Source organism: Hylobates moloch, unplaced genomic scaffold (genome assembly GCF_009828535.3).
Source record: "Hylobates moloch isolate HMO894 unplaced genomic scaffold, HMol_V3 SCAFFOLD_14, whole genome shotgun sequence".
In the NCBI taxonomy this organism is placed as follows: Eukaryota; Metazoa; Chordata; class Mammalia; order Primates; family Hylobatidae; genus Hylobates; species Hylobates moloch.
In genome coordinates, this window is record NW_026652289.1 from 63,052,265 (window position 1) to 63,078,431 (window position 26,167).

The following is a 26,167-nucleotide window of genomic DNA, read 5'->3' on the forward strand; positions in this document are numbered from 1 at the left end:
ACTCTTACTGAAACTCCTTTTGTGTGTGAATGTGTGCAGTGTTAAAGCTAACCTATAGTGCTTGGTACAATACAGTTGGTCTGGCTCTTAAGACTTTGTCAGTGGCATCATCTTTCCATCTAGCGTTTAAAATGACTCATAATTACAAGTTACTGAATTACTTAATTTAACAAAATTTGATATTGGCATATTGAATTCCGTAATATGACATTGCTTATTCTCTTGTTCAGAAGACTTTGGTTCCTTGGTGAGATTTGATATAAATGATTCTATGTAAGTACATTTGCCCCTTGGTATCCTCCATGGATTAGTTCCAGGATACCCCTAACCTCCACCCGATGGATACCAAAATCCACATATACTTAAGCCCCTTATGTAAAATGGTGTGGTATTTGCATATAATCTACACACATCCTCCTGTATACTTTAAATCACTTCTAGATTATTTATAATACCTAATTCAATTAAATGCTATATGAATAGTTATACCAAATTATTTTGTTAAATTTATATTACATTTTTTGTTGTATCATTCATTCATTCATGCATTCATTGGAGATAGAGCTTTACTCTGCTACCCAGGCTGGAGCACAGTGGTGTGATCAGGGCTCACTGCAGCCTCAGCTTCCTGGGCTCAAGTGATTCTCGTGCCTCAGTCTCCTGAGTAGCTGAGACTACAGGCACGTGCCACCCTGCCTGGCACTAACTTTCTTTTTTTTTTTAGAGATGGGGGTCTCACTATATTGCCCAGGCTGGCTTTGAACTCTTGGGTTCAAGCAATCCTCCTGCCTTGGCTCTCAAAGTGCTGGGATTACAGACATGAGCCACTGAGCCCAGTCTGTTATTTTTATTGTTTTTGAAAAACATCTTTTCGGTCCATGTGCAGTGGCTCATGCCTGTAATCCCAGCACTTTGGGAGGCCGAGGCAGGCAGATCACCTGAGGTTGGGAGTTTGAGACCAGCCTGACCAATATGGAGAAACCCAGTCTCTACTGAAAATACAAAATTAGCTGGGCATGGTGGCACATGCCTGTAATCCCGGCTACTCGGGAGGCTGAGGCAGGAGAATCTCTTGAACCCGGGAGGTGGAGGTTGTGGTGAGCCGAGATCGAGCCACTGCACTCCAGCCTGGGCAACAAGAGCGAAACTCTTGTCTCAAAAACAACAACAACAACAACAAAAAAACCATCTTTTCAATCCATGGTATGGATGTGGAACTCATGGATATGGAAGTCTGACTGTAGTATCTTTGAAATTTGTAATAAAGGGAAAGTACTTTTGTGTATTGACTTCTTTGAAACTTTTTTTTATATGGAAGTTACTTGAGTCTATATTTGAATTATGTTAAATATATACATTTTTCCCCTGTGATTGAGGCTCTGTACACAGTGCCCCAGAAATAGGCATGTTGTTCTTTCTCACACTCTTTGCCCTGTACACATTTCCTCTTTTGTACCCTTATTTATTCTTCTTGCTTTCTTTTTCTCCCCCTTATCTGCTAGTTTTTTTCTTTTTTTCTCATTGCCTCTCTTCAGCATGTTTTGTTTTTAAAGTATATATTTATTCTTTACTGAAATCTTGTTTTTAAAAATTGCTTATTGGCTCTTAACCATAAGAAAACAATAAATGCAATCAGTTTAGTAATTATCGCTGTTAACAGAACTTAAGTATCCACAGGCATATTGGGGGAAATACTTGATTAGAATGAATTTAAGTCCAATTCTTACTCTTTTCAATACAGTTATTTCTCAAACTCTGAGGCTGCGGAGTTCACACATTGAAATCTGTCATCTTTTTCAGAGAGAAACTTTCGGTAATGTGTAAGTAGTTTTTGGCTTTCATTTTGATTTGTTTCAGTTAGCTATTTTCTGTGTCAAACACAGTGAAACCTTAATTTTCCAGAAGTCTTAATAATTTGGAATATATTCTCCAGATAATAATTATGGATAACAAATGATACAAAGTAATTCATGGAAAGATGTCTCAAGATATGCCTTGGATCACTATTAATTCAACACCATTTATTAGAGACAAAATCTTCAATGTAAAGAATACGGTTCCTTTTTAGTAGTTATTTCTTGTGTTCTATTGTAAATGAGTTCAAATTATTAAATTTTGTGAAAAATACCCAAAAGAGCTAATGAAAAGGAATTTTATTTCCGAGGATATGGTGGTAGTTCTCAAAAAAACTTATTAAATATATGTTTTCATGATAATACTATGTCTCTTCTCTTTCCCTTTTTTTTTTTTTTTTTGAGACAGAGCCTCCCTCTGTTGCCCAGGCTGGAGTGCAGTGGCGTTGATCTTGGCCCATTGCAACCTCTGCCTTCAGCGTTCAGGTGATTCTTGTTCCTCAGCCTCTCGAGTAGCTGGGATCATAGGCATGCACCATCATGCCTGGCTAATTTTTGTATTTTTGGTAGAAACGAGGTTTCACCATGTTGGCCAGGCTGGTCTTGAACTCCTGACCTCAAGTGATCTGCCCATCTCGGCCTCCCAAAGTGCTGGGATTACAGGGATGAGCCACTCTGCCCGGCCTCTTACCCTTCTTACTATGTAGCAAGACATAAAACTATTTTATGCAATAGTGACTATCCGCTTTAGTTTGCCTGCTTTAGTTTGTTTATTTATTTATTTATTATTTTGAGACAGAGTCTCGCTCTTGCCCAGGCTGGAGTGCAGTGGCGTGATCTCAGCTCACTGCAATCTCCGCCTCCCAGGTTCAAGCAATTTTCCTGCCTCAGCCTCCTGAGTAGCTGGGATTACAGGCATGCACCACCATGCCCCACTAATTTTTTGTATTTTAAGTAGAAACGGGGTTTCACCGTGTTGGCCATCCTGGTCTCGAACTCCTGACCTCAAGTGATCTGCCCGCCTTGGCCTTCCAAAGTGCTGGGATTACAGGCATGAGCCACCACGCCTGGCCATGCTTTAGTTTAAATAACATAAAGTTAGTGTCTAGGAAAAAGGAGGATGTTTTAGTTTCTTCATTATGATGGAATGAAAATATTTTACCAGAGTAATTTTTAAGGTTATGTGTATTTAGAGCTTATAATATAAAATTCATGCACACATGAAAGCACATAAAGGCTGATATAACCTTTGACCTAATAATTCTATTTCAATAAATGTATCCTGAAGAAATACTAGAGTTGTATCCAGAGGTTTATCAAGATTATTCATTGTACCCTTTAAAAAAAAATTAGCAAAATAAGTAGAAGTAATAAATGATCTACAGTAAGCACATAGGTCAAAAATGGTATATCCATAAAATAAAATACTATGCAGCCCTTTAAAAATTGTTTTCAAAGACTAATGAACTGGAGAAAAAAAGTTAAACACAAAAGTGCTTTTGTTATTCTGCAACTTTCTTAAATAAATAGATGGTCAATTGGGTAAAACTGCTCTTTTTTTTGGAGCACTTGTACGCAATGAGCTGAGGGTGATGAGTCAGCATTTAACAGCCTTCTCAAAAGAACAGGTTGTTAGCACTTTCTTTTTAAGTGTCCATCTAGGAGGCATTTCTGAAAAGCTTAAGCCCTTTATTATATGTAGAAATCCTATATGTAAGGAAATTACTGCATAGGTGCCATTAGTATGTAAATAAAACAAGTAGAAACATTTAATCCTTCTTTAGTCCCATTTTTTTTTTTTTTCCTTTTTTTTCCAGATGGAGTCTCGCTCAGTCACCCAGGCTGGAGTGCAGTGGCGCGATCTCGGCTCACTCCAACCTCTACCTCCTGGGTTCAAGCAATTCTCCTGCCTCAGCCTCCCAAGTAGCTGAGACTACAGGCACATGCCACCACACCCAGCTAATTTTTGTTATTTTTACTAGAAATGGGGGTTTCACCATATTGGCCAGGCTGGTCTTGAACTCCTGACCTTGTGATCTGCCCGCCTCGTCCTCCCAAAGTGCTGGGATTACAGGCGTGAGCCACCTTGCCCGGCCTAGTCTCATTTTTAAAGAAAATAGTGGGAATACTTAGAGTATATTTGAGCGATGAATACAGATTCCAAGAAATGTGTCATGAATTCTGAAAACGGATGACATTAGCAATATAGAAAATTAAATGAGTTTTGGGATTTTGATGAAAAATGTTAATAATTATATTATAAACAAGTATATACTACATAAGAATATCTTTGCCCTGTGATTTTATGGTCTACAAGGGAGGGTTGTTTACTATAAACTAGCATTTTCTTAGGGTTGTTTCTAGTTGTTAAGTGGGAAAATGTGGTTCATTGTTCAAATAGGCTTGGGAATCCTGAGTTAAGCAAAGTTTATCTGCTACCTTTATCAAAAGACTGCTGAGGATTTAGTATTTTTATATATATATAGTAAGTATCCAAAGAGACCTATAGTGTGTATACCTAATTTATTTGTCCATGGAATCTTTTCTTTGCACTTATTGGAACTATGTCTAACATAAAACAAACTCTGGGAAATTGTTTTAGATTAAACTTTTTTCCTCTAATAGTGGTATATAAATAATGACGGTACTATGGAATGTATTCTCCTAGTTAAAGAAACAAATAGGTTGGGTATGGTGGCTCATGCCTGTAATCCCAACACTTTGGGAGGCTGAGGTGGGAGAATCTCTTGAGCCCAGGAATTTAAGACCAGCCTGGGCAACAAAATGAGACTCTATCTCTACAACAAAAACAAACCAGCCAGGCGTGGTGGTGCACACCTGTGGTCCCAGCTGCACGGGAGGCTGAGGCAGGAGGATTGCTTGAGCCCAGGTGGTCAAGGCTGCAGTGAGCCATGTTTGCACTACTCCATTTCAGCCTGGGCAACAGAGCGAGACCCTGTCTCAAAAATAAATAAATACATAAAATTAAGTGATACCAGACAACCTAAGGAGACTGCAAATATGTGATAGATTCTATTTTGTGTATTTTTTCTTTGACTCTGTTGTAAGCATGCATTACTGTTATACTCTCTTACCTACTTTTATTATTTGAAATTCTTCTCTTTGATATATCTGCTGAGACTTACTTCTGGTAGATTTTTGTGTGTGTGTTTTTGTAGTTTTTGGAACAGGAACTTGTCTTCCACTGGGCTTTGTGGAAAACCTGGGTTGAGACTGTACCCTCAAGAACTGTTTTACTTTTCAAGGGGTATCACTAGCTTGGGAACACTTTTTTTTTTTTTCTTTTTGAGACAGAGTTTTGCTCTTGTTGCCCAGGCTGGAGTGCAGTGGTGCGATCTCAGCTCACCACAACCTCTTCCTCCTGGGTTCAAGCGATTCTCCTGCCTCAGCCTCCCGAGTAGCTGGGATTACAGGCATGTGTCACCACGCCTGGCTAATTTTGTATTTTTAGTAGAGATGGGGTTTCTCCATGTTGGTCAGGCTAGTCTCGAACTCCCGACCTCAGGTAATCTGCCCGCCTTGGCCTCCCAAAATGCTGGGATTACAGGCATGAGCCACCGCACTTGGCCAACCTGAGAGCGCTTTTATTATTAATTTCTTTGTTTGTAGTTTCCTGGGACCATCCATATGGTTTAAGTTCAAACCCCAAACCCAAGTGTGAATAGGCCTATTGTTACGAATTCTCAGAGGAGACTCCCCCGCTACCCTCCCTACAACTTTATTATCTCCCTGTGTCAGTGGTTAGGTGTTATAAATCCACTCTTTGGCTAGGAGTATAGTCCTTTGAAACTTGACTTTATACAGGTGGCTCAGTTCCAATTCTCTATCTATGTGGTCTGAAGTGCTTATCTCCCATGCTTTTAATGCCTTCTAAAACACAAACCGGATCAGGTGCAGTGGCTTATGCCTGTAATCCCAGCACTTTGGTAGACTGAGATGGGAGGATCACTTGACCCCAGGAGTTCAAGACCAGCCTGGCAACATAGTGAGACCTCCCCGCATCTCAGAAGAATAAAACAAAATAAACACACAAGCCTCTTCATTATTGAGGAGATCAGTAAATTTCCCCACTCAGTGGTAGTTTACAGGCTGCATTCTGACTTTTGGTTTCTTCAGTGTTTTGGGGACCTAGGAATTTCCCTTACGTTCTTACAATTCTGTGTAAGATTTATATTTAAAAGCGTTTATTGAATGACCGTGCACTTATTTATTTATTTGAGATGGAGTTTCACTCTTTTTGCCCAGGCTGGAGTGCAGTGGTCCGATCTCGGCTCACTGCAAACTCTGCTTCCCGGGTTCAAGCGATTCTCCTGCCTCAGCCTCCTGATTAGCTGGGATTACAGGCACCTGCCACCACACCGAGCTAATTTTTGGTATTTTTAGTAGAGACGGGGTTTCACCATGTTGGCCAGGCTGGTCTCAAACTCCTGACCTCAGGTTATCCACCCGCCTCGGCCTCCCAAAGTGCTGGGATTACAGGCATGAGCCACTGCACCTGGCCAGACTGTGCATTTAAAAAGATCTCTTTTTGTTGTCTGCTTAGGTAATGTAGGTTTCCATATTGCCAAAATTGGGAATTCATCCATTACTTTAATAATAAAAGATTGCTAAAGATGTTTTTATTGTTAAAAAAATTCTTTTTACATATAAGTTAAATATATAATGCTACTGTGTTTATCAAGGAGCTTGCACTCTTTTTGTAGTTTTTTGTTCTTATTTGCACACAAACCACTTATATTTATTTTGCTTATTATAGGGGAGTACTAGTCTTTTACTTTCCTTTTAGATGTAACCTTCTGTAATGGAAGATGATTGAAGACAAGGGGCCTCATGTTGCTGACTACTTTGTTGTAGCAGGATTAACTGATGTTTCAAAGCCTCTAGAAGAAGAAATTCACTTCAATGATGCTTGTCATAAAGTAGCTAAACCAAAAGAACCTATTACAGATGTTTCAGTTATTATCAAATCTCTTGGGGAGGAAGTCCCACGGGATTATATCTGTATTGATGTTACCCCAACTGGATTGTCAGCTGATCTTAATAATGGAAGTCTTGTGGGGCCACAGATTTACCTTTGCTATAGAAGAGGAAGAGATAAGCCTCCACTTACAGATCTGGGGTAAGTATTTTTTTAAATGACTTACTGTTATTGATCCAAATAATATGCCTTGTAGATTTTGAGATTAACTGTTCATTTTGGCCATTAATAGATGTATAGCAGATTTAGAAAAATAGACAAGTTTGTATTGTATTCAGAAACCTGTATTCTCTCCCTGTTTCCTTTTGTCTCTTTTTATCCTGCAGTTCCCAGCAGTCTTACCTTGCCTGGGTTTCTTTCTGTTAGAGGCAGGGGAGAGAATTTGAAAAACATTTGCAGGAAAGTACTAGAAAATTAAAGTATTATTCTGATTGGAAAATTTTTGATTATTTTTAAAGTATGAAAAAAGGCTTTTAAGCATGTTATAATGATCAGTATAGATGGATTTTTTTTTCTTTTTAAAGGGACAAGGTCAGTCTCTATCACCCAGCTGGAGTGCAGTGGCATGATCATAGCTCACTACAGCCTCAAACTCCTGGCCTCAAGTGATCCTCCTGCCCCAGCCTCCTGAGTAGCTGGGACTATAGATACACACCATCACACCTGGCTAGTTTTTAATTTTTTTGTAGAGACGGGGTCTTGCTATGTGCCCAGGCTAGTCTCAAACTCCTGGCCTCAAGTGATCTTCCTGCCTTGGCCTCCCAAAGTACTGGGATTACAGATGTGAGCCACCACACCCAGCCCCATTATAGATGGATTGTTAACTGTGTGTATCAAAGAAGGATATTGGGGTAAATTAGAGCTTTACGTAGGGTGCTTTATTATTGAGATATAATTCGTATACCATACAGCCACTCATTTATTTAAAGTGTACAATTCAGTAGTTTTTAGTATTTTCAGAGTTTTGCAACCATCACCACAATAAATTCTATGACATTTTTATCATGCCAGAAAGAAACCCTGTACTCGTTAGTTGCTACCCAATTTCCTAACTCACTTAGCCTTTGGCTACTTTCTGTCTTTATGGATTTGCCTATTTTGCACATTTCATATGATCTTTTTTGACTGACTTCTTTCACTTAGCATAATGTTTTCAAGGTTCATCCATGTTATAGTATGTATCAGTACTTTATTCCATTTTATGACTGAATAATATTCCATCATATGAGTATACCACAGTTTATTCATCTGTTGATGGATGTTTGAGACTTTTCCACTTTTTGGCTATTATAAATAATATTGCCATGAATATTCATGTGCAAGTTTTTATGTGGACATATATTTTCATTTTTTATGTGTATATACCTAGGAGTGACATTGCTGGGTCATAATGGTAATTCCATGTTCAACCTTTTAAGGAACTGCCAGACTGCTAAGCAACTGTACCATATTGCATTCCCACTTGCGGTACATGAGGGTTCCAATTTCTCCATGTCCTAGTCAGCATTTCATATTATTTTGGTTATTGCTGTCCCAGCAGGTGTGAGATGGTATCTCATATGGTATTGATTTGCATTCACTTGATGGCTAATGATGTTGAGCATCTTTTTAAGTGCTTACTGACAAGTTTGTATATCTTTGGAGAAATGTCTATTCAGATCCTTTCCTCATTTTTAATTTGGTTGTCTTTTTGTTTGTTGAGCTGTAAGAGTTCTTAATATATTCTAGATAAAGCCCCTTACCAGCTAAATGATTTACAAATATTTTCTGTAGGTTCTTTTTACTTTCTTTATGGAATCCTTTGAAGCCAAAATGTTTAGATTTTATAGCTGACTATAAGGCTCAGAGAGGTTAAGTAAATGCTTACAGAACTACAGCTAGTAACAGGTGGTAGGAATTTGAATTTAGATTGTCTAACTTCTCTGTGTGTAGGTGCCGTTTTTAAGTTAAAAAAAAGCAAAACAAGATCAAAAGAAGGAAGAATAAGCACTTAAGCTAACATTAGGATTCACGCAGTTGCTATGATTAAACATCAAATTTAACTGTAAATTTTCAAAATGTTGAGATGATTTTTTTTTTAATTTGTTGATGGCCAGAAAAAAAAGTGAAATTAAAACTTATATTAGAAATAATTTGGCTGGGCACAGTGGCTCATGCCTATAATCCTAGCACTTTGGGAGGCCTAGGTGGGTAGATCAGCTGAGGTCAGGCGTTCGAGATCAGCTTGACCAACATGGCAAAACCCTGTCTCTACTAAAAATACAAACTTAGTCTGGTGTAGTGGTGCGTGCCTGTAATCTCAGCTACTTGGGAGGCTGAGGCAGGATACTTGCTTGAACCCAGGAGGCGGAGGTTGCAGTGAGCGAAGATCATGCCATTGCACTCCAGCCTGGGCAACAAAAGCGAAACTCCATCTCAAAAAAAAAAAAAAAAGAAAAAGAAAGAATTTGACCAGTTTTTGTCATTATATTTTGTTTGTACAGTGGATTTTATATGAGAGAATATTGATTGATGATGAAGACATTGCTTGTTACAAGTCTTATAGCAAATGCAAAAACGCATTTAATTTATAGCTTTATAGCAAATGCAAAAACGTATTTAATTTGTAGCTAGGCACGGTGGCTTATACCTGTAATCACAACACTTTGGGAGGCCGAGGCAGGCAGATAACTTGAGGTCAGGAGTTCGAGACCAGCCTGGCCAACATGGTGAAACTTTGTCTCTACTAAAAATACAAAAATTAGTCGGGTGTGGTGCCACACGCCTGTAATCCCAGCTACTCGGGAGGCCGAGGCTGGAGAGTCGCTTGAACCTGGGAGGCAGAGGTTGCAGTGAGCCGAGATCACAACACTGCACTCCAGCCTGGGTGACAGAGTGAGATCCAAGACTGTCTCAAAAAAAACCCTATATAGCTTATTTTATTTTTATTTTTTTACTAGTGCCAGGGACTTGGCATTAAAGTACAAATCAATGAATTCAGTGAGGGAATAAACTAATATTATTTAAGCACTATGCTTTTTAGTGTTCCTAAGTGCTTAAGTATAGAAAACTTAATGAATGGATGCCAGGTCCACCCTGTACTAAAAGCCTATGATTTTACCCCAATAAAGAGAAAATAAAAGCCTAGTGCCTCACCCAGACTTTTGATTAAGGATGGATTTGAAGTTACATTCTCTTAGCCTAAAACTGTCTCTTAAAGCCAAGGAAAGTATTGGAGATAAAATTGCATAAGCAGACTCTACACAGTTGGGCAAGTAACCTTTTGTAAGATTTTAACTTTGGCCAAAATGCCCAGTTGCTTTTTCTAAAGAAGGTGCTTGTTTTAGAGACAAAAAATAAATTAATAACTATATTAAATGATGTGCCAAAACAGGTACCTTCACATTTGATTGTGCCTTTCTCTGGTTTATATCAACAAACACAATGATTTGTCAGAATTTTTCCTTAAAACAAAAGTTTTTGGTGGGGAAAAAGAGTTATTCTTTAATGCATACAAGACCGTGCATTTCAAAATTGCAGTAAGATTGGAATATTTTTACCACACTACTACATTTGAGGATCAGTTGATAATGCCTGAGAATATTACTTTTCATATTTAAAGTGCTTTGTGTATTTGTGTATTTATTTTTAAAAATTTATTTTTAGGGTTTTATATGACTGGAAAGAAAGATTGAAACAGGGTTGTGAAATTATTCAGAGTACTCCCTATGGGCGCCCCGCAAATATTAGTGGGAGTACCTCATCACAAAGAATTTATATCACTTACCGAAGAGCCTCTGAAAACATGACTCAGAATACGTTGGCTGTCACTGACATATGTATTATTATACCCAGTAAAGGAGAAAGCCCACCACACACGTTCTGCAAAGTCGACAAGAATCTCAATAACAGTATGGTAAGTGACTTACTTGCACTGATAACATTAACCACTGATGAAAAGAGCATAATTTTAAATACATCTTTTTTTTTTTTTTTTTTGGGAAAACAGCATAGTGTAATTACAGAATTGAAAAATGTGTTTTTAAAGATACTAGATATTTTACTTTTTGGAAAGTACTTTGGTTGTACTTTCAAAAGAAACTATGCAAAGTACTTTTTTCTAAATTAAAAAAATAATTCCCCCCACCCCTCCTGCCCACTACAAAAGCAACGAGTATCCTTCCACTTGTGACTAGATCCCACACCTCAATGGGACTAGATCCCACATCTCAATTTACCTATTTGAGGACATGGCTTTAGCAGTCCTCCCTACTTTTTTGTAAATCGTTGGTTTTTCCCTCCCTATTTCCTCCAACATGCAAATATTTCTTGTCTTTGCAAAACTTCTTGATCTCATATTCCTCTGCTTTCATTGCTGCATTTCATTATCCTCTACAGTAAAAGTTCTAAAAAGAGTTGAGTATATTCTGCCCCATTCCTCACTTTGGTCTTTCCAGTCAGTCTTTTGTCTCCATCACTCCATCAAGATTTCTCTTGTTGTCATATCCAGAGATCAATTCTTTATTTTAATTTTTCAGCAGGTTTCTACATAAATGGTTACTTCTTCCTTCTTGAAACAGTGCAATGAAGAAGAAATATACTCTCTTCTTAGGTACTCTCTTGCTTTTTCCTTTTACCTCACCAGTCATTCCCTTTCTGCCTTTGCTGATTCCTTTTCATCTCCCCATCCCTACACAATGGAGTGCCTCATGGTTCAGTCCTCAAACCATTTATCTTCACCACCTAAACATACTCCTTTGGTGATCTAATCATTTAAATACAGGCCACGTGTGGATGACTTCTAAATTTGTCTAATCTGGACTTCTCTAATTCATCATCCCTTCTTGAATATCTTATCTAATGAAGCATCTCAAATTTAATATGTCCAAAACTGAACTCCTGATGTTTCTCTCCAAACCTGCTTATAGTCTTCCTTATCTAGCAAATGGAAATTCCATTCTTCTAGTAACTCACACTGAAAAAACTTGGAGTAAACTTAACCTTTATCTTCTTCTCATTCAGTTCTTATGTAAACTCTGTTAACTATAATTTCAAAATATATCTGGAACATGGCCACTTCACAACGCCTCTTTTGCCATAACGCTAGTCTAAGCCATAATTGTCTCTTAATGGGATTATTGAAGTAGTGTCCTAATCCAGGGGTCAGGCAAATTTTTTCTTTAAAGAGCTAGGTAATAAATTAGGTTTTACAGGTCATACAATCTCTGTCTCATAGTCATCTCTTTTTTTTAACCCTTTATAAAAGCAAAAACTATTCTTAGTTTAGATATACAAGAACAGACCTTGGGCCAAATGCAAGCCATAGTTTTTTGTCTAACTGATCAGTTCTTCCACTTCTGCTCTCTCTGTCATATTATTTGCATAGACAAGAGTGATCCTTTAAAAACATAAATCGGGCGGGGGGTGGGGTGGAGCCAAGATGGCCGAATAGGAACAGCTCCGGTCTATAGCTCCCAGCCTGAGCGACACAGAAGACGGGTGATTTCTGCATTTCTGTTTGAGGTACCGATTTCATCTCACTAGGGAGTGCCAAACAGTGGGTGCAAGACAGTCGGTGAAGTGCACTGTGCGTGAGCCGAAGCAGGGCGAGGCATTGCCTCACTCAGAAAGCGCAAGGGGTCAGGGAGTTCCCTTTCCTAGTCAAAGAAAGGGGTAACCAACGGCACCTGGAAAATCGGGTCAGTCCCACCATAATACTGTGCTTTTCCAACGGGCCTGGAAAACGGCACACTAGGAGATTGTGTCCCGCACCTGGCTCGGAGGGTCCTATGCCCACAGAGTCTCGCTGATTGCTAGCACAGCAGTCTGAGATCAAACTGCAAGGCGGCAGCGAGGCTGGGGGAGGGGCGCCCGCCATTGCCCAGGCTTGCTTAGGTAAACAAAGCAGCCAGGAAGCTCGAACTGGGTGGAGCCCACCACAGCTCAAGGAGGCCTGCCTGCCTCTGTAGGCTCCACTTCTGGGGGCAGGGCACAGACAAACAAAAATTCAGCAGGAACCTCTGCAGACTTAAATGTCCCTGTCTGACTGGCAGCTTTGAAGAGAGTAGTGGTTCTCCCAGCACGCAGCTGGAGATCTGAGAACGGACAGACTGCCTCCTAAAGTGGGTCCCTCACCCCTTAGCAGCCTAACTGGGAGGCACCCCCCAGTAGGGACAGACTGACCCCTCACTGGGCCGGGTACTCCTCTGAGACAAAACTTCCAGAGGAACTATCAGACAGCTGAATTTGTGGTCTCACGAAAATCCACTGTTCTGCAGCCACCGCTGCTGACACCCAGCCAAACAGGGTCTGCAGTGGACCTCTAGTAAACTCCAACAGACCTGCAGCTGAGGGTCCTGTCTGGTAGAAGGAAAACTAACAAACAGAAAGGACATCCACACCAAAAACCCATCTGTACATCACCATCATCAAAGACCAAAAGTAGATAAAACCACAAAGATGGGGAAAAAAAACAGAGCAGAAAAACTGGAAACTCTAAAAAGCAGAGCACCTCTCCTCCTCCAAAGGAACGCAGTTCCTCACCAGCAACAGAACAAAGCTGGACGGAGGATGATTTTGACGAGTTGAGAGAAGAAGGCTTCAGACGATCAAACTACGCCGAGCTACGGGAGGAAATTCAAAACAGTAGCAAAGAAGTTGTAAACTTTGAAAAAAAATTAGACGAATGGATAACTAGAATAACCAATGGAGAGAAGGGCTTAAAGGAGCTGATGGAGCTGAAAGCCAAGTATCGAGAACTACGCGAAGATTGCAGAAGCCTTGGTAGCAGATGCGATCAACTGGAAGAAAGGGTATCGCTGATGGAAGATGAAATGAATGAAATGAAGCGAGAAGGGAAGTTTAGAGAAAAAAGAATAAAAAGAAATGAACAAAGCCTCCAAGAAATTTGGGACTGTGTGAAAAGACCAAACCTATGTCTGATTGGTGTACCTGAAAATGACGGGGAGAGTGGAACCAAGTTGGAAAACACTCTGCAAGATATTATCCAGGAGAACTTCCCCAATCTAGCAAGGCAGGCCAACATTCAGATTCGGGAAATACAGAGAACGCCACAAAGATACTCCTCGAGAAGAGCAACTCCAAGACACATAATTGTCAGATTCACCAAAGTTGAAATGAAGGAAAAAATGTTAAGGGCAGCCAGAGAGAAAGGTTGGGTTACCCACAAAGGGAGGCCCATCAGACTAACAGCTGATCTCTCGGCAGAAACTCTACAAGTCAGAAGAGAGTGGGGGCCGATATTCAACATTCTTAAAGAAAAGAATTTTCAACCCAGAATTTCCTATCCTGCCAAACTAAGCTTCATAAGTGAAGGAGAAATAAAATACTTTACAGATAAGCAAACGCTGAGTGATTTTGTCGCCACCAGGCCTGCCCTAAAAGAGCTCCTGAAGGAAGCACTAAACATGGAAAGGAACAACCGGTACCAGCCCCTGCAAAAACATGCCAAATTGCAAAGACCATCGAGGGTAGGAAGAAACTGCATCAACTAACGAGCAAAATAACCAACTAACATCATAATGACAGGATCAGATTCACACATAACAATATTAACTTGAAATGTAAATGGGCTAAACGCTCCAATGAAAAGACACAGACTGGCAAACTGGATAAGGAGTCAGGACGCATCAGTGTGCTGTATTCAGGAAACACATCTCACGTGCAGAGACACACATAGACTCAAAATAAAGGAATGGAGGAAGATCTACTGAGCAAATGGAAAACAAAAAAAGGCAGGGGTTGCAATCCTAGTCTCTGATAAAATAGACTTTAAACCAACAAAGATCAAAAGAGACAAAGAAGGCCATTACATAATGGTAAAGGGATCAATTCAACAAGAAGAGCTAACTATCCTAAATATATATGCACCCAACACAGGAGCACCCAGATTCATAAAGCAAGTCCTGAGTGACCTACAAAGGGACTTAAACTCCCACACAATAATAATGGGAGACTTTAACACCCCACTATCAACATTAGACAGATCAACGAGACAGAAAGTTAACAAGGATATCCAGGAATTGAACTCAGCTCTGCACAAAGTGGACCTAATAGACATCTACAGAACTCTCCACCCCAAATCAACAGAATATACATTTTTTTCAGCACCACACCACACCTATTCCAAAATTGACCACAGAGTTGGAAGTAAAGCTCTCCTCAGCAAATGTAAAAGAACAGAAATTATAACAAACTGTCTCTCAGACCACAGTGCAATCAAACTAGAACTCAGGATTAAGAAACTCACTCAAAACCACTCAACTACATGGAAACTGAACAACCTGCTCCTGAATGACTATTGGGTACATAATGAAATGAAGGCAGAAATAAAGATGTTCTTTGAAACCAACGAGAATAAAGACACAACATGCCAGAATCTCTGGGACACATTCAAAGCAGTGTGCAGAGGGAAATTTATAGCACTAAATGCCCACGAGAGAAAGCAGGAAAGATCCAAAATTGACACCCTAACATCACAATTAAAAGAACTAGAAAAGCAAGAGCAAACACATTCAAAAGCTAGCAGAAGGCTAGAAATAACTAAAATCAGAGCAGAACTGAAGGAAATAGAGGCCCAAAAAACCCTTCAAAAAATTAATGAATCCAGGAGCTGGTTTTTTGGAAAGATCAACAAAATTGATAGACCGCTAGCAAGACTAATAAAGAAGAAAAGAGAAGAATCAAATAGATGCAATAAAAAATGAAAAAGGGGATATCACCACCGATCCCGCAGAAATACAATCTACCATCAGAGAATACTACAAACACCTCTACGCAAATAAACTAGAAAATCTAGAAGAAATGGATAAATTCCTCAACAAATACACCCTCCCAAGACTAAACCAGGAAGAAGTTGAATCTCTGAAGAGATCAATAACAGGATCTGAAATTGTGGCAATAATCAATAGCTTACCAACCAAAAAGAGTCCAGGACCAGATGGATTCACAGCTGAATTCTACCAGAGGTACAAGGAGAAACTGGTACCATTCCTTCTGAAACTATTCCAATCGATAGAAAAAGAGGGAATCCTCCCTAACACATTTTATGAAGCCAGCATCGTCCTGATACCAAAGCCTGGCAGAGACATAACCAAAAAAGAGAATTTCAGACCAGTATCCTTGAAGAACATTGATGCAAAAATCCTCAATAAAATACTGGCAAACCGAATCCAGCAGCACATCAAAAAGCTTATCCACCATGATCCAGTGGGCTTCATCCCTGGGATGCAAGGCTGGTTCAACATACGCAAATCAATAAATGTAATCCAGCATATAAACAGAACCAAAGACAAAAACCACATGATTATCTCAATAGATGCAGAAAAGGCCTTTGACAAAATTCAACAACCCTTCATGCTAAAAACTCTTAATAAATTAGGTATTGATGGGACGTATCTCAAAATAATAAGAGCTATCTATGACAAACCCACAGCCAATATCATACTGAATGGGCAAAAACTGGAAGCATTCCCTTTGAAAACTGGCACAAGACAGGGATGCCCTCTCTCACCACTCCTATTCAACATAGTGCTGGAAGTTCTGGCCAGAGCAATCAGGCAGGAGAAGGAAATAAAGGGTATTCAATTAGGAAAAGAGGAAGTCAAATTGTCCCTGTTTGCAGATGACATGATTGTATATCTAGAAAACCCCATTGTCTCAGCCCAAAATCTCCTTAAGCTGATTAGCAACTTCAGCAAAGTCTCAGGATACAAAATCAATGTACAAAAATCACAAGCATTCTTGTACACCAATCAGAGACAAACAGAGAGCCAAATCATGAGTGAACTCCCATTCACAATTGCTTCAAAGAGAATAAAATACCTAGGAATCCAACTTACAAGGGATGTGAAGGACCTCTTCAAGGAGAACTACAAACCACTGCTCAATGAAATAAAAGAGGATACAAACAAATGGAAGAACATTCCATGCTCATGGGTTGGAAGAATCAATATCATGAAAATGGCCATACTGCCCAAGGTCATTTATAGATTCAATGCCATCCCCATCAAGCTACCAATGACTTTCTTCACAGAATTGGAAAAAACTACTTTAAAGTTCATATGGAACCAAAAAAGAGCCTGTATTGCCAAGTCAATCCTAAGCCAAAAGAACAAAGCTGGAGGCATCACACTACCTGACTTCAAACTATACTACAAGGCTACAGTAACCAAAACAGCATGGTACTGGTACCACAACAGAGACATAGATCAATGGAACAAAACAGAGCCCTCAGAAATGATGCCACATATCTACAACTATCTGATCTTTGACAAACCTGACAAAAACAAGAAATGGGGAAAGGATTCCCTATTTAATAAATGGTGCTGGGAAAACTGGCTAGCCATATGTAGAAAGCTGAAACTGGATCCCTTCCTTACACCTTATACAAAAATTAGTTCAAGATGGATTAAAGACTTAAATGTTAGACCTAAAACCATTAAAATCCTACAAGAAAACCTAGGCAATACCATTCAGGACATAGGCATGGGCAAGGACTTCATGTCTAAAACACCAAAAGCAATGGCAACAAAAGCCAAAATTGACAAATGGGATCTAATTAAACTAAAGAGCTTCTGCACAGCAAAAGATACTACCATCAGAGTGAACAGGCAACCTACAGAATGGGAGAAAATTTTTGCAACCTACTCATCTGACAAAGGGCTAATATCCAGAATCTACAATGAATTCAAACAAATTTACAAGAAAAAAACAACCCCATCAAAAAGTGGGTGAAGGACATGAACAGACACTTCTCAAAAGAAGACATTTATGCAGCCAAAAAACACATGAAAAAATGCTCATCATCACTGGCCATCAGAGAAATGCAAATCAAAACCACAGTGAGATATCATCTCACACCAGTTAGAATGGCCGTCATTAAAAAGTCAGGAAACAACAGGTGCTGGAGAGGATGTGGAGAAATAGGAACACTTTTACACTGTTGGTGGGACTGTAAACTAGTTCAACCATTGTGGAAGTCAGTGTGGCGATTCCTCAGGGATCTAGAACTAGAAATACCATTTGACCCAGCCATCCCATTACTGGGTATATACCCAAAGGACTATAAATCATGCTGCTATAAAGACACATGCACACGTATGTTTATTGCGGCATTATTCACAATAGCAAAAACTTGGAACCAACCCAAATGTCCAACAATGATAGACTGGATTAAGAAAATGTGGCACATATACACCATGGAATACTATGCAACCATAAAAAATGATGAGTTCATGTCCTTTGTAGGGGCATGGATGAAACTGGAAAACATCATTCTCAGTAAACTGTCGCAAGGACAAAAAACCAAACACTGCATGTTCTCACTCATAGGTGGGAATTGAACAATGAGAACTCATGGACCCAGGAAGGGGAACATCACACTCCAGGGACTGTTGTGGGATGGGGGGAGGGGGGAGGGACAGCATTAGGAGATATACCTAATGCTAAATGACGAGTTAATGGGTGCAGCAAAACAACATGGCACATGGATACATATGTAACAAACCTGCACATTGTGCACATGTACCCTAAAACCTAAAGTATAATAATAAAAAATAAAATAAAAAAAACATAAATCAGATCCTATCACTACTCTGCTTAAAACCCTTAATGGCTTCTCATCTCACTCCTAGTAAAAGTGAAAGTCATCCCATGCATGATCCTTAACTGTCTTGTCTTTGTTCTCTTACTACTGTTTTAAATTAAAAAAAAAAAAAGGAATGTATACTCAAAGAAAATTGGAGGGCGGGGAGTATACAAATTGTAGATCTATGGAGTAGAAAGTGAGAAAATGAAGGTTCTTGTTCCTACTTCCATGTTTTGTCAGGGGTAACAATGAGCAATTTGACTTGTGTCCTTCCATACCCTTTTGTGTTCACATATGTGGGGTATATATAATAAATTAATCCTTTTTTATTTGATTTTTTTTGTATTTCCTTTTTCTCTTTTCACTTTTTATTTTAAAATCGGAGTACATATGCAGATTTTTTGCAAAGGTATATATTGCATGATGCTGAGGTTTAGGGTATGATCGAAGCCATCACCCAGATAGTGAGCATAGAACCCAATGGGTGGTTTATCAGCCATTGCTTTCCTCCCTGTCTTCCCCCTCTAGTAGTCCCCAGTGTCTTTTGTTCCCATCTTTATGTCCAGGTATACCCAATATTTAGCTCTCACTTATAAGCGAGAAAATGCGGTATTTAGTTTTCTGTTTCTGCATTAGTTTGCTTAGGATGATGACCTCCAGCTGCATCCACGTTGCTGCACAGGACATGATTTCATTCTTTTTTTATGAGTGTATAGTATTAAAAAATGGAAATTTCTTTATATTTCTGTTATAAGCCTTTTTTCTACCTTTATCAGTTTATTTAACTTTCTGCTTAATTCTTTTAATGACTGCATAGTATTCCAGAAAGTATAAATGCAGAATGATGAATACAAGTTATTTTCAGTTTTTTTCCATTCCTAGTAATGCTGCTTTGATTAATGCTGTGCATTTTCTGTAGATATTTGAGTGTCTCTGGAAGAATAAGTAATTGTAAGTGGAACTGATGGGTCCATGAGTATGCTGACCATTTTGAAGGTGTTGAAATATTGTTCTGAAAACGCTGTGGCAGTTTTTACTCCCAGCAGCCATAGTTTATGAGAATGCTATTTCCTATGTTCCCACACCTCACCGACATTGGTTGTTACCAATTATTGACATTTTAATTATTGACTATATAATACAAAATTGTTCTAATTTTAATTTGCATTTCTTTGCTTATTGTGGAGGTTGATAATATTTTAATATATTTATTAAATATTAAATATACTTAATATCAGTGTATTAAATATATTATTGAATGGCTAAATGTTATTGTATTAAATGGATGTGCCACAATTTATTTATTATCCTCTTTTGTAAAGACCTTTAGATTCTGATTTTTAAAAATGTTGCAAGCAAGCTGTTATGAACATACTTATAACCAAATCTATAAAACAAGTTACATTTATTTAGCTCTTCTGTGCTATACACCATTCTAAATATTTCACATTCAATAACTCAGTTCCACACAACCACCCTGAATAGGTATTTTCTCCCCATTTTACAAAGAAGAAAATTTGAGAGTTAAAGAGGTGGTTACTTTCCCATGGTCATACCTTCAATTAGTAGTTAAAGCAAGATTCAAATTCAGGCTGCAGAACTCCAGAACCAAACTCCTGAGCACTGTACTGCATTAATTATTTCCTTATGGTTCGTCCTGGAATTTCTAGATCAAACCATATATTTACTATTAAGATTTTATCCAGAAGGGTTTAACCAATTACAATTCCTACCAATAAAGTATAAGAATATTGGGGTTTTTTTCATAACTTTGTCAACAATTGGGTCTCTTTTTTCTTTTTTTTCTACTGCAGCTGCTCTGAAGAAACAATTGGGTTTTTCTTTTTGTTTTTTTTTTTAGAGACGGGGTCTTGTTCTGTTGCCCAGGCTGGAGTATAGTGGACTGCTCATGGCTCATTGCAGCCTCGACCTCTTGGGCTCAAGTAATCCTCCCACTTTAGCCTCTCGAGTAGCTCAATGGATCGACCACAGGTGTGCACCACCACATCCGGCTAATTTTTAACTTTTTTGTAGAGTTGAGGTTTCCCTACATACCCCAGGCTTGTCTTGAACTCCTGAGCTCCAGCAGTCCTCTTACTTCAGTCCCCCAAAGTGCTGGTATTACAGACACGAGCCCCTGTGCCTGGCCAACAATTGGGTTTTTAATCACAAAATTTTAAATTTAATTTCTTTCTTTTTCTTTTTTTTTCTTTCTTTTTTTTTTTTTTAGAGACAGGATCTTGTTCTGTCACCCAGGCTGGAGTACATCAGTAGCATGATCATAGCTCTCTGTAGCCTCAAACTCCTGGGCTAATGTGATTCTCCTACTTCAGCCTCCCAAATAACTGAGACTACAGGCATGCACCACCATGCTCAACTAATTTCCAAAATTTTTTGTAGGTATTGGGTCTTATTGTATTGCCCAGGCTGGTCTTGAGCGCCTGGCCTCAAGCAATCCTCTCTCCTTGGCCTCCCAAAGCACTAGGATTGCAGGCATGAGTGACTTTGCTTAGCTGTAAATTTAATTTCTTTTTATTTTATTTTTTCTCACCCTGTCTTGTGTGGATTTTGTCTCTTTTAATTTTTTTATTTTTCTCAAAAGTTAATTTCTTGATGTTAGGGCAGATATTTACAGTGTCCTATTATAATTACGTAAATTAACACTTTGTTAAGATCTAAAGATTTTATATACATTTCAACGTGTTAAGTTTTTATGGAAGTTGACTTTTTAAAAACTCATGTTCCTTTTTCTGAAGTGTAGGGAAACAGACTTTTTTTTTTTTTCTTTTTTTTTGAGATGGAGTATCGCTCTGTCGCCCAGGCTGGAGTGCAGTGGCGCCATCTCGGCTCACTGCAACCTCCACCTCCTGGGTTCAAGTGATTCTCGTGCCTTAGCCTCCTGAGTAGCTGGGATTACAGGCACGCACCACCACGCCCGACTATTTTTGTATTTTTAGTAGAGATGGGGTTTCACCACATTGGTCAGGCTGATCTTGAACTCCTGACCTTGTGATCCGCCCACCTGAGCCTCCCAAAGTGCTGGGATTGCAGGTACGAGCCACTGTGCCTGGCCAGGAAGCAGACTTTTAAAACTATTTTTACTCTCTTAATATAGCAGCATGAGATACTGAGGGTTAAGATAAAGCAAAAAGAGGAAAAACTGGGGTGTATTGATATGTGGCTGGATACAGTACAAATTTTGGGACCCTGAATTTGGTTTTAACCCTCCCAATAAGATAGCAAATGATATCTGTATTTCATAGTGATTAAAATCAGTATAGATTAGTGATTCAGAGCACAAACTGGTTCTAGAGTGTCTGGGTCTGTATCCTATCTCTGACCGTTACTGGCTTTGTGACCTGGGACAAGTAACTTAACCTCTCTGTGCCTGTTTCATGATTGTAAAATGAGGATGAAAATAGCATCTAGTTTAATCCATATTAAGCTTATAGAAAGAGTTTTCGAAAATTACTTTGTTTTAAATCTTGGACCATAGCCTTAAATGATTTGGACTTTGATTTGATATTAGAACATAATTACAGTATTTTAGAGCTGGATGAGAACTTAGAGTGGTCATACGATCTAAAATTGCAAAAATTTGTGAATAAGGATATTTAGTCCAGGTAGCTTGCTTGACTTGCTTTAAAACACACAGCTAATTTTTGGCAAATTTGGGACTATCTCCTTAGTTTTTTTGACTCTCGTTAAGAGTTTTTTTTTTTTTTTTTTTTTAAATAGAGTCTTACTTTGTCACCCAGGATGGAGTGTAGTGATGCGATCTCAGCTCCCTGCAACCTCCACCTCCTGGGTTCAAGTGATTCTCCTATCCCAACCTCCCGAGTAGCTGGGATTACAGGCATGCGCCACCACACCCGGCCAATTTTTGTATTTTTTTTTTTTTTTTTTTTTTTTGGTAGAGACAGGGTTTTACCATATTGTCCAGGCTGGTCTTGAACTCCTGACCTCAAGTGATCCGCATGCCTCAGCCTCCCAAAGTGCTGGGATTACAGATGTGAGCCACTGCACCCGGCCGAGTCTCCTTAAGGGTGTTTTTTAAATACTCTTTCCACATGGCTCTTGTTTTACAACTGTCCAAGAATGTCAGCATTTGATTTATCGAGTTTACTTAGAAAAGTAGAATTGAGCCAGATGCTATGACCTGTAATCCCAACACTTTGGGAGGCTGAGGCAGTTGCATCACCTGAGGTCAGGAGCTCGTGACCAGCCTGGCCAACACGCTGAAACCCTGTCTTTGCTAAAATACAAAAATTAACCAGGCCTGGTAGTGCACGCCTGTAATCCCAGCTACTTGGGAGGCTGAGGCAGGAGAATTGCTTCAACCTGGGAGGCAGAGGTTGCAGTGAGCTGAGCTCATGCCACTGCACTCCAGTCTGCGCAACAGAACGAGACTCCATCTCAAAAAAAAAAAAAAAGTAGAATTTTTAACAAAGGAGGTAATTAAATCATGTACCTAATTCTGGGGGAAAGAGGAAGAATTTGAAAGTACGTTTTTGCTGTGGCAAACTACAATGTGGATACTTATTGGTAGAGAGTTTAAAGTAGTTTTGGAACAATGGCTCCTTCTTTTTCTTTTTCACCATGAACCTTGTGTGTAAAAAAATGTGGAAAATGCTTTTAATTCCTTTTTTTTTTTTTGATACGGAGTTTCACTCTTGTCGCCCAGGCTGGAGTGCGATGGTGTGATCTCTGCACACCACAACCTCCACCTCCCAGGTTCAAAGGATTCTCCTGCCTCAGCCTCCTGGGTAGCTGGGATTAAGGGTGCCCGCCACCACATCCGGCTAATTTTTGGATTTTTTTTTTTTTTTTTAGTAGAGACGGGGTTTCACCATGTTGGCCAGGCCGGTCTCAAACTCCTGGCCTCAGGTGATCCACCCACCTCGGCCTTCCAAAGTGCTGGGATTACAGGCATGAGCCACCATGCCTGGCCCTGCTGTTAATTTTAATATCCATGGTTCTCTTTCCTCCAGAGCCCCGTAACATACTGCATTTCTAACTCCTTGTTTTTCATTATAGAATATTCCTTTTGGTTTCTACTATATCCAAATGGTCATATAGTTCTTTTTTTATTGTCACCAAAGTTATTATTGAAGTTTTCTTGCTATCTTTACAAATTGGATTTATTGGGAAGTAGAGTTTGGACTTTCCAATAGAGAGCCCATTTTTATAAAATTTTTTTTACCCATTTGATAAGCCAAAATTTGTTTGCCTATATTCATAATATCTGCTTGACTTTTACATATTCATGTGATTTAAAAATATTTTTCCAGTAGATTAGTGTGTTAAATGTTGCTTATGTTCATTGCTGTGTTGGGATTTTATTTTTATAAATGCTTTAATATTTTTCCATCAAGAGAAAATTTCCCAAGGCTACAATCTCAACATAATTTATTAAACTGTATTAAAATAAAAGGTTAAGGGTTTTTGTTTTTTAGTAAGATATTTACAGATAGCCAGACATATTATTTTATGTGTATTGTGTGTTTTAAATAAGAGAGATATTTGAATATTATTCTCTTTCACTTTAGTTTGACCACATTATGCTGTTAGCTATTCAGTATTTGGAAGGCTGACAGATACTCAAAGTTGAAAAGCAAAGATTTGTTATGTTTTTGAATACTCAGGAGATTGTCATTTCTTGATAAAATATTTTTAAATGATCATATAGTGCTATTTATGGTATCTTCTCTTATTGTTATTCATCAGATTTTTAAGTACATCTAAATGAGAACTTTATTAACTGAGTGTGAACTAAATATCAGAGAAACCAAAGTTGGAAAATAATTTATATTCAGACACTTGGCTTCTTACATGAAAATACTTACGTAACTTGTCTGTATTTTCTGTAATACTGATATTTTTCCACAGTTTTAGTCGTTACCTTTAAGTAACTACTTGTCACCTGGCATTTGACAGGTATATAATGCATTTTTTATTCAGAAATGACTCTAGTAAGTACAATTCTTATTTAATTCTTGAAAGGATTACATGAGAAACAAGCCAACAAAAGGTCTTCTGTACATTCAAAATAGATACAAAGTTCAGACACTAAAAGCTTATACTTTGAGTCTCAGAGCTACCCACTAATGTTTACTTAGTCTTATGTAAGTAAACTTTTTTGTATTCAGATAATAGTTAAGAAAATATATAATATGTCAAATGGTGATACATGCTAAGGAGGAAAAAAAATGCAAGAGACGGGTGATAGGGAGGACTGGGCAGGGTGGAGGGAGCCTTGTTATTGTATGTAAAATGGTGAAAGGAAGACTCTCTGGTAAGATGATGTTTGAGTTGATAACCCATGGAGGTGAGGAAGTGTGCCATGTAAATTTTTCTCTCATCACCTATACATCAAATGGTGACCTCTCTCAAGTTTGTGTGTCCATTTCAGACTGCTCACCTTAGCTCTATTTAGTTCTTCAATTGGATGTCTAATAGATGTTTCAAACTTAACATGTCTAAAACTGAACCCCTTATCTTCACCCCAAACCTGCTTTATCCACAATCTCCTCCATCTCAATTGAGCTTCTTCCTTCCTGTTACTCAGGCATTGGCATCGTCTTTGATTTATACTGTACTTCATATAATCAAATAGGATTTTTTTTGTCTGTATTTTCAGAATATACCCAGAATCTGACCTCTTTTCATCATTCCCACTGTTGCTACCCTTATTCAAACTCTCATAATTTTTGCCTGGATTACTGATCCAAAATAATTATGAGTACTTGCTTTCTTCCTTGTCTCCCACCCCCACTTCTCAACATAGTACTCAGAGTGACCTTTTAACTGTAAGTCAAATAATGCCTCTCTTCTGCTCGAAACCCTCCAGTGGCTTTCACTATCTCCAAGAGTAATAGAAGCCAAAATCCTTAAAACAGCCTAAAAGGACCCACATGATCTGGCTTCCTTATCTCCCGTCAGTATCTCATTTACTCTTCTCTTTAGCTCTTAGGTCATGACGGGCATACTTCTGTATCAGGGCCTTTCCTCTTGACATTCCTTCTACCTAGAAACCTCTGCTCCAAGATTAATTCATTCAGCAAATACTTTATGGAGCACCTGTAATGCACCAGGCACTGTTTTAGGTATTAATGATAAAAGAATGTAGAACTTATCAGAGTGGAGGAAAATAGATGATAATAAATTTTAAACAAATAACTTTTAAAGTATAGTATGTTAGAAAGTGATAAGTGCCATAGTAAAAAAGAAAACCTAAGAGTAGCATAAAAGGGGATTGGGAGTAGTGGGGAATGGGTTGCAATTTTAAATTGAGTGGTCAAGGAAGCCCTTATTTGAAAGTAATATTTGAAGGCAGTAAGGAAGTTAATCATTCAGATATCACAGGCAAAGAATGTTTGAAATATAGGGAACAGTCTGTGCAAAAGGCTTCAAGGAGGGAGCATTCCTGGCATGTTTTGGGAATAAGGAAAATGGTGTGTCTTAAAGCAGAATAAATTATGGGGAGAATAAAGAGATTGGAATTGGGGGTAGATGATTAGGACCTTTAGGTGATTGTAAGGACTTTGGCTTTTATTCTGAGAGAGACTGAGATTTTGAACAGAACAGTGACATGCTCTGACATTTGATTTAAAAGGATCACTCGTTTATGTAGTGATAGACTGTAGCGAGAAGCAAAGGTGGAAAGAGGAAGACCGTTTGGGAGATTATTGCAATCCAGGGTACTAGGGGTGGAGTTATACAAATCAC

The 26,167-nt window shown here is 38.7% G+C and overlaps 1 protein-coding gene across 1 annotated transcript in view; it reads left to right on the top strand.

Annotated features, from left to right (window-relative positions):
* The window catches only part of DENND4A (DENN domain containing 4A), a 143,576-nt gene that overhangs the window by 31,423 nt on the left and 85,986 nt on the right, over positions 1-26,167 (top strand). Inside the window, exons 2-4 of the mRNA XM_032175165.2 lie at positions 1,742-1,820; positions 6,661-6,993; positions 10,498-10,747. Of these exons, the coding sequence (XP_032031056.1) occupies positions 6,683-6,993; positions 10,498-10,747 (561 nt within the window). The 5' untranslated portion in view covers positions 1,742-1,820; positions 6,661-6,682. The remainder of the gene's footprint in view (positions 1-1,741; positions 1,821-6,660; positions 6,994-10,497; positions 10,748-26,167) is intronic.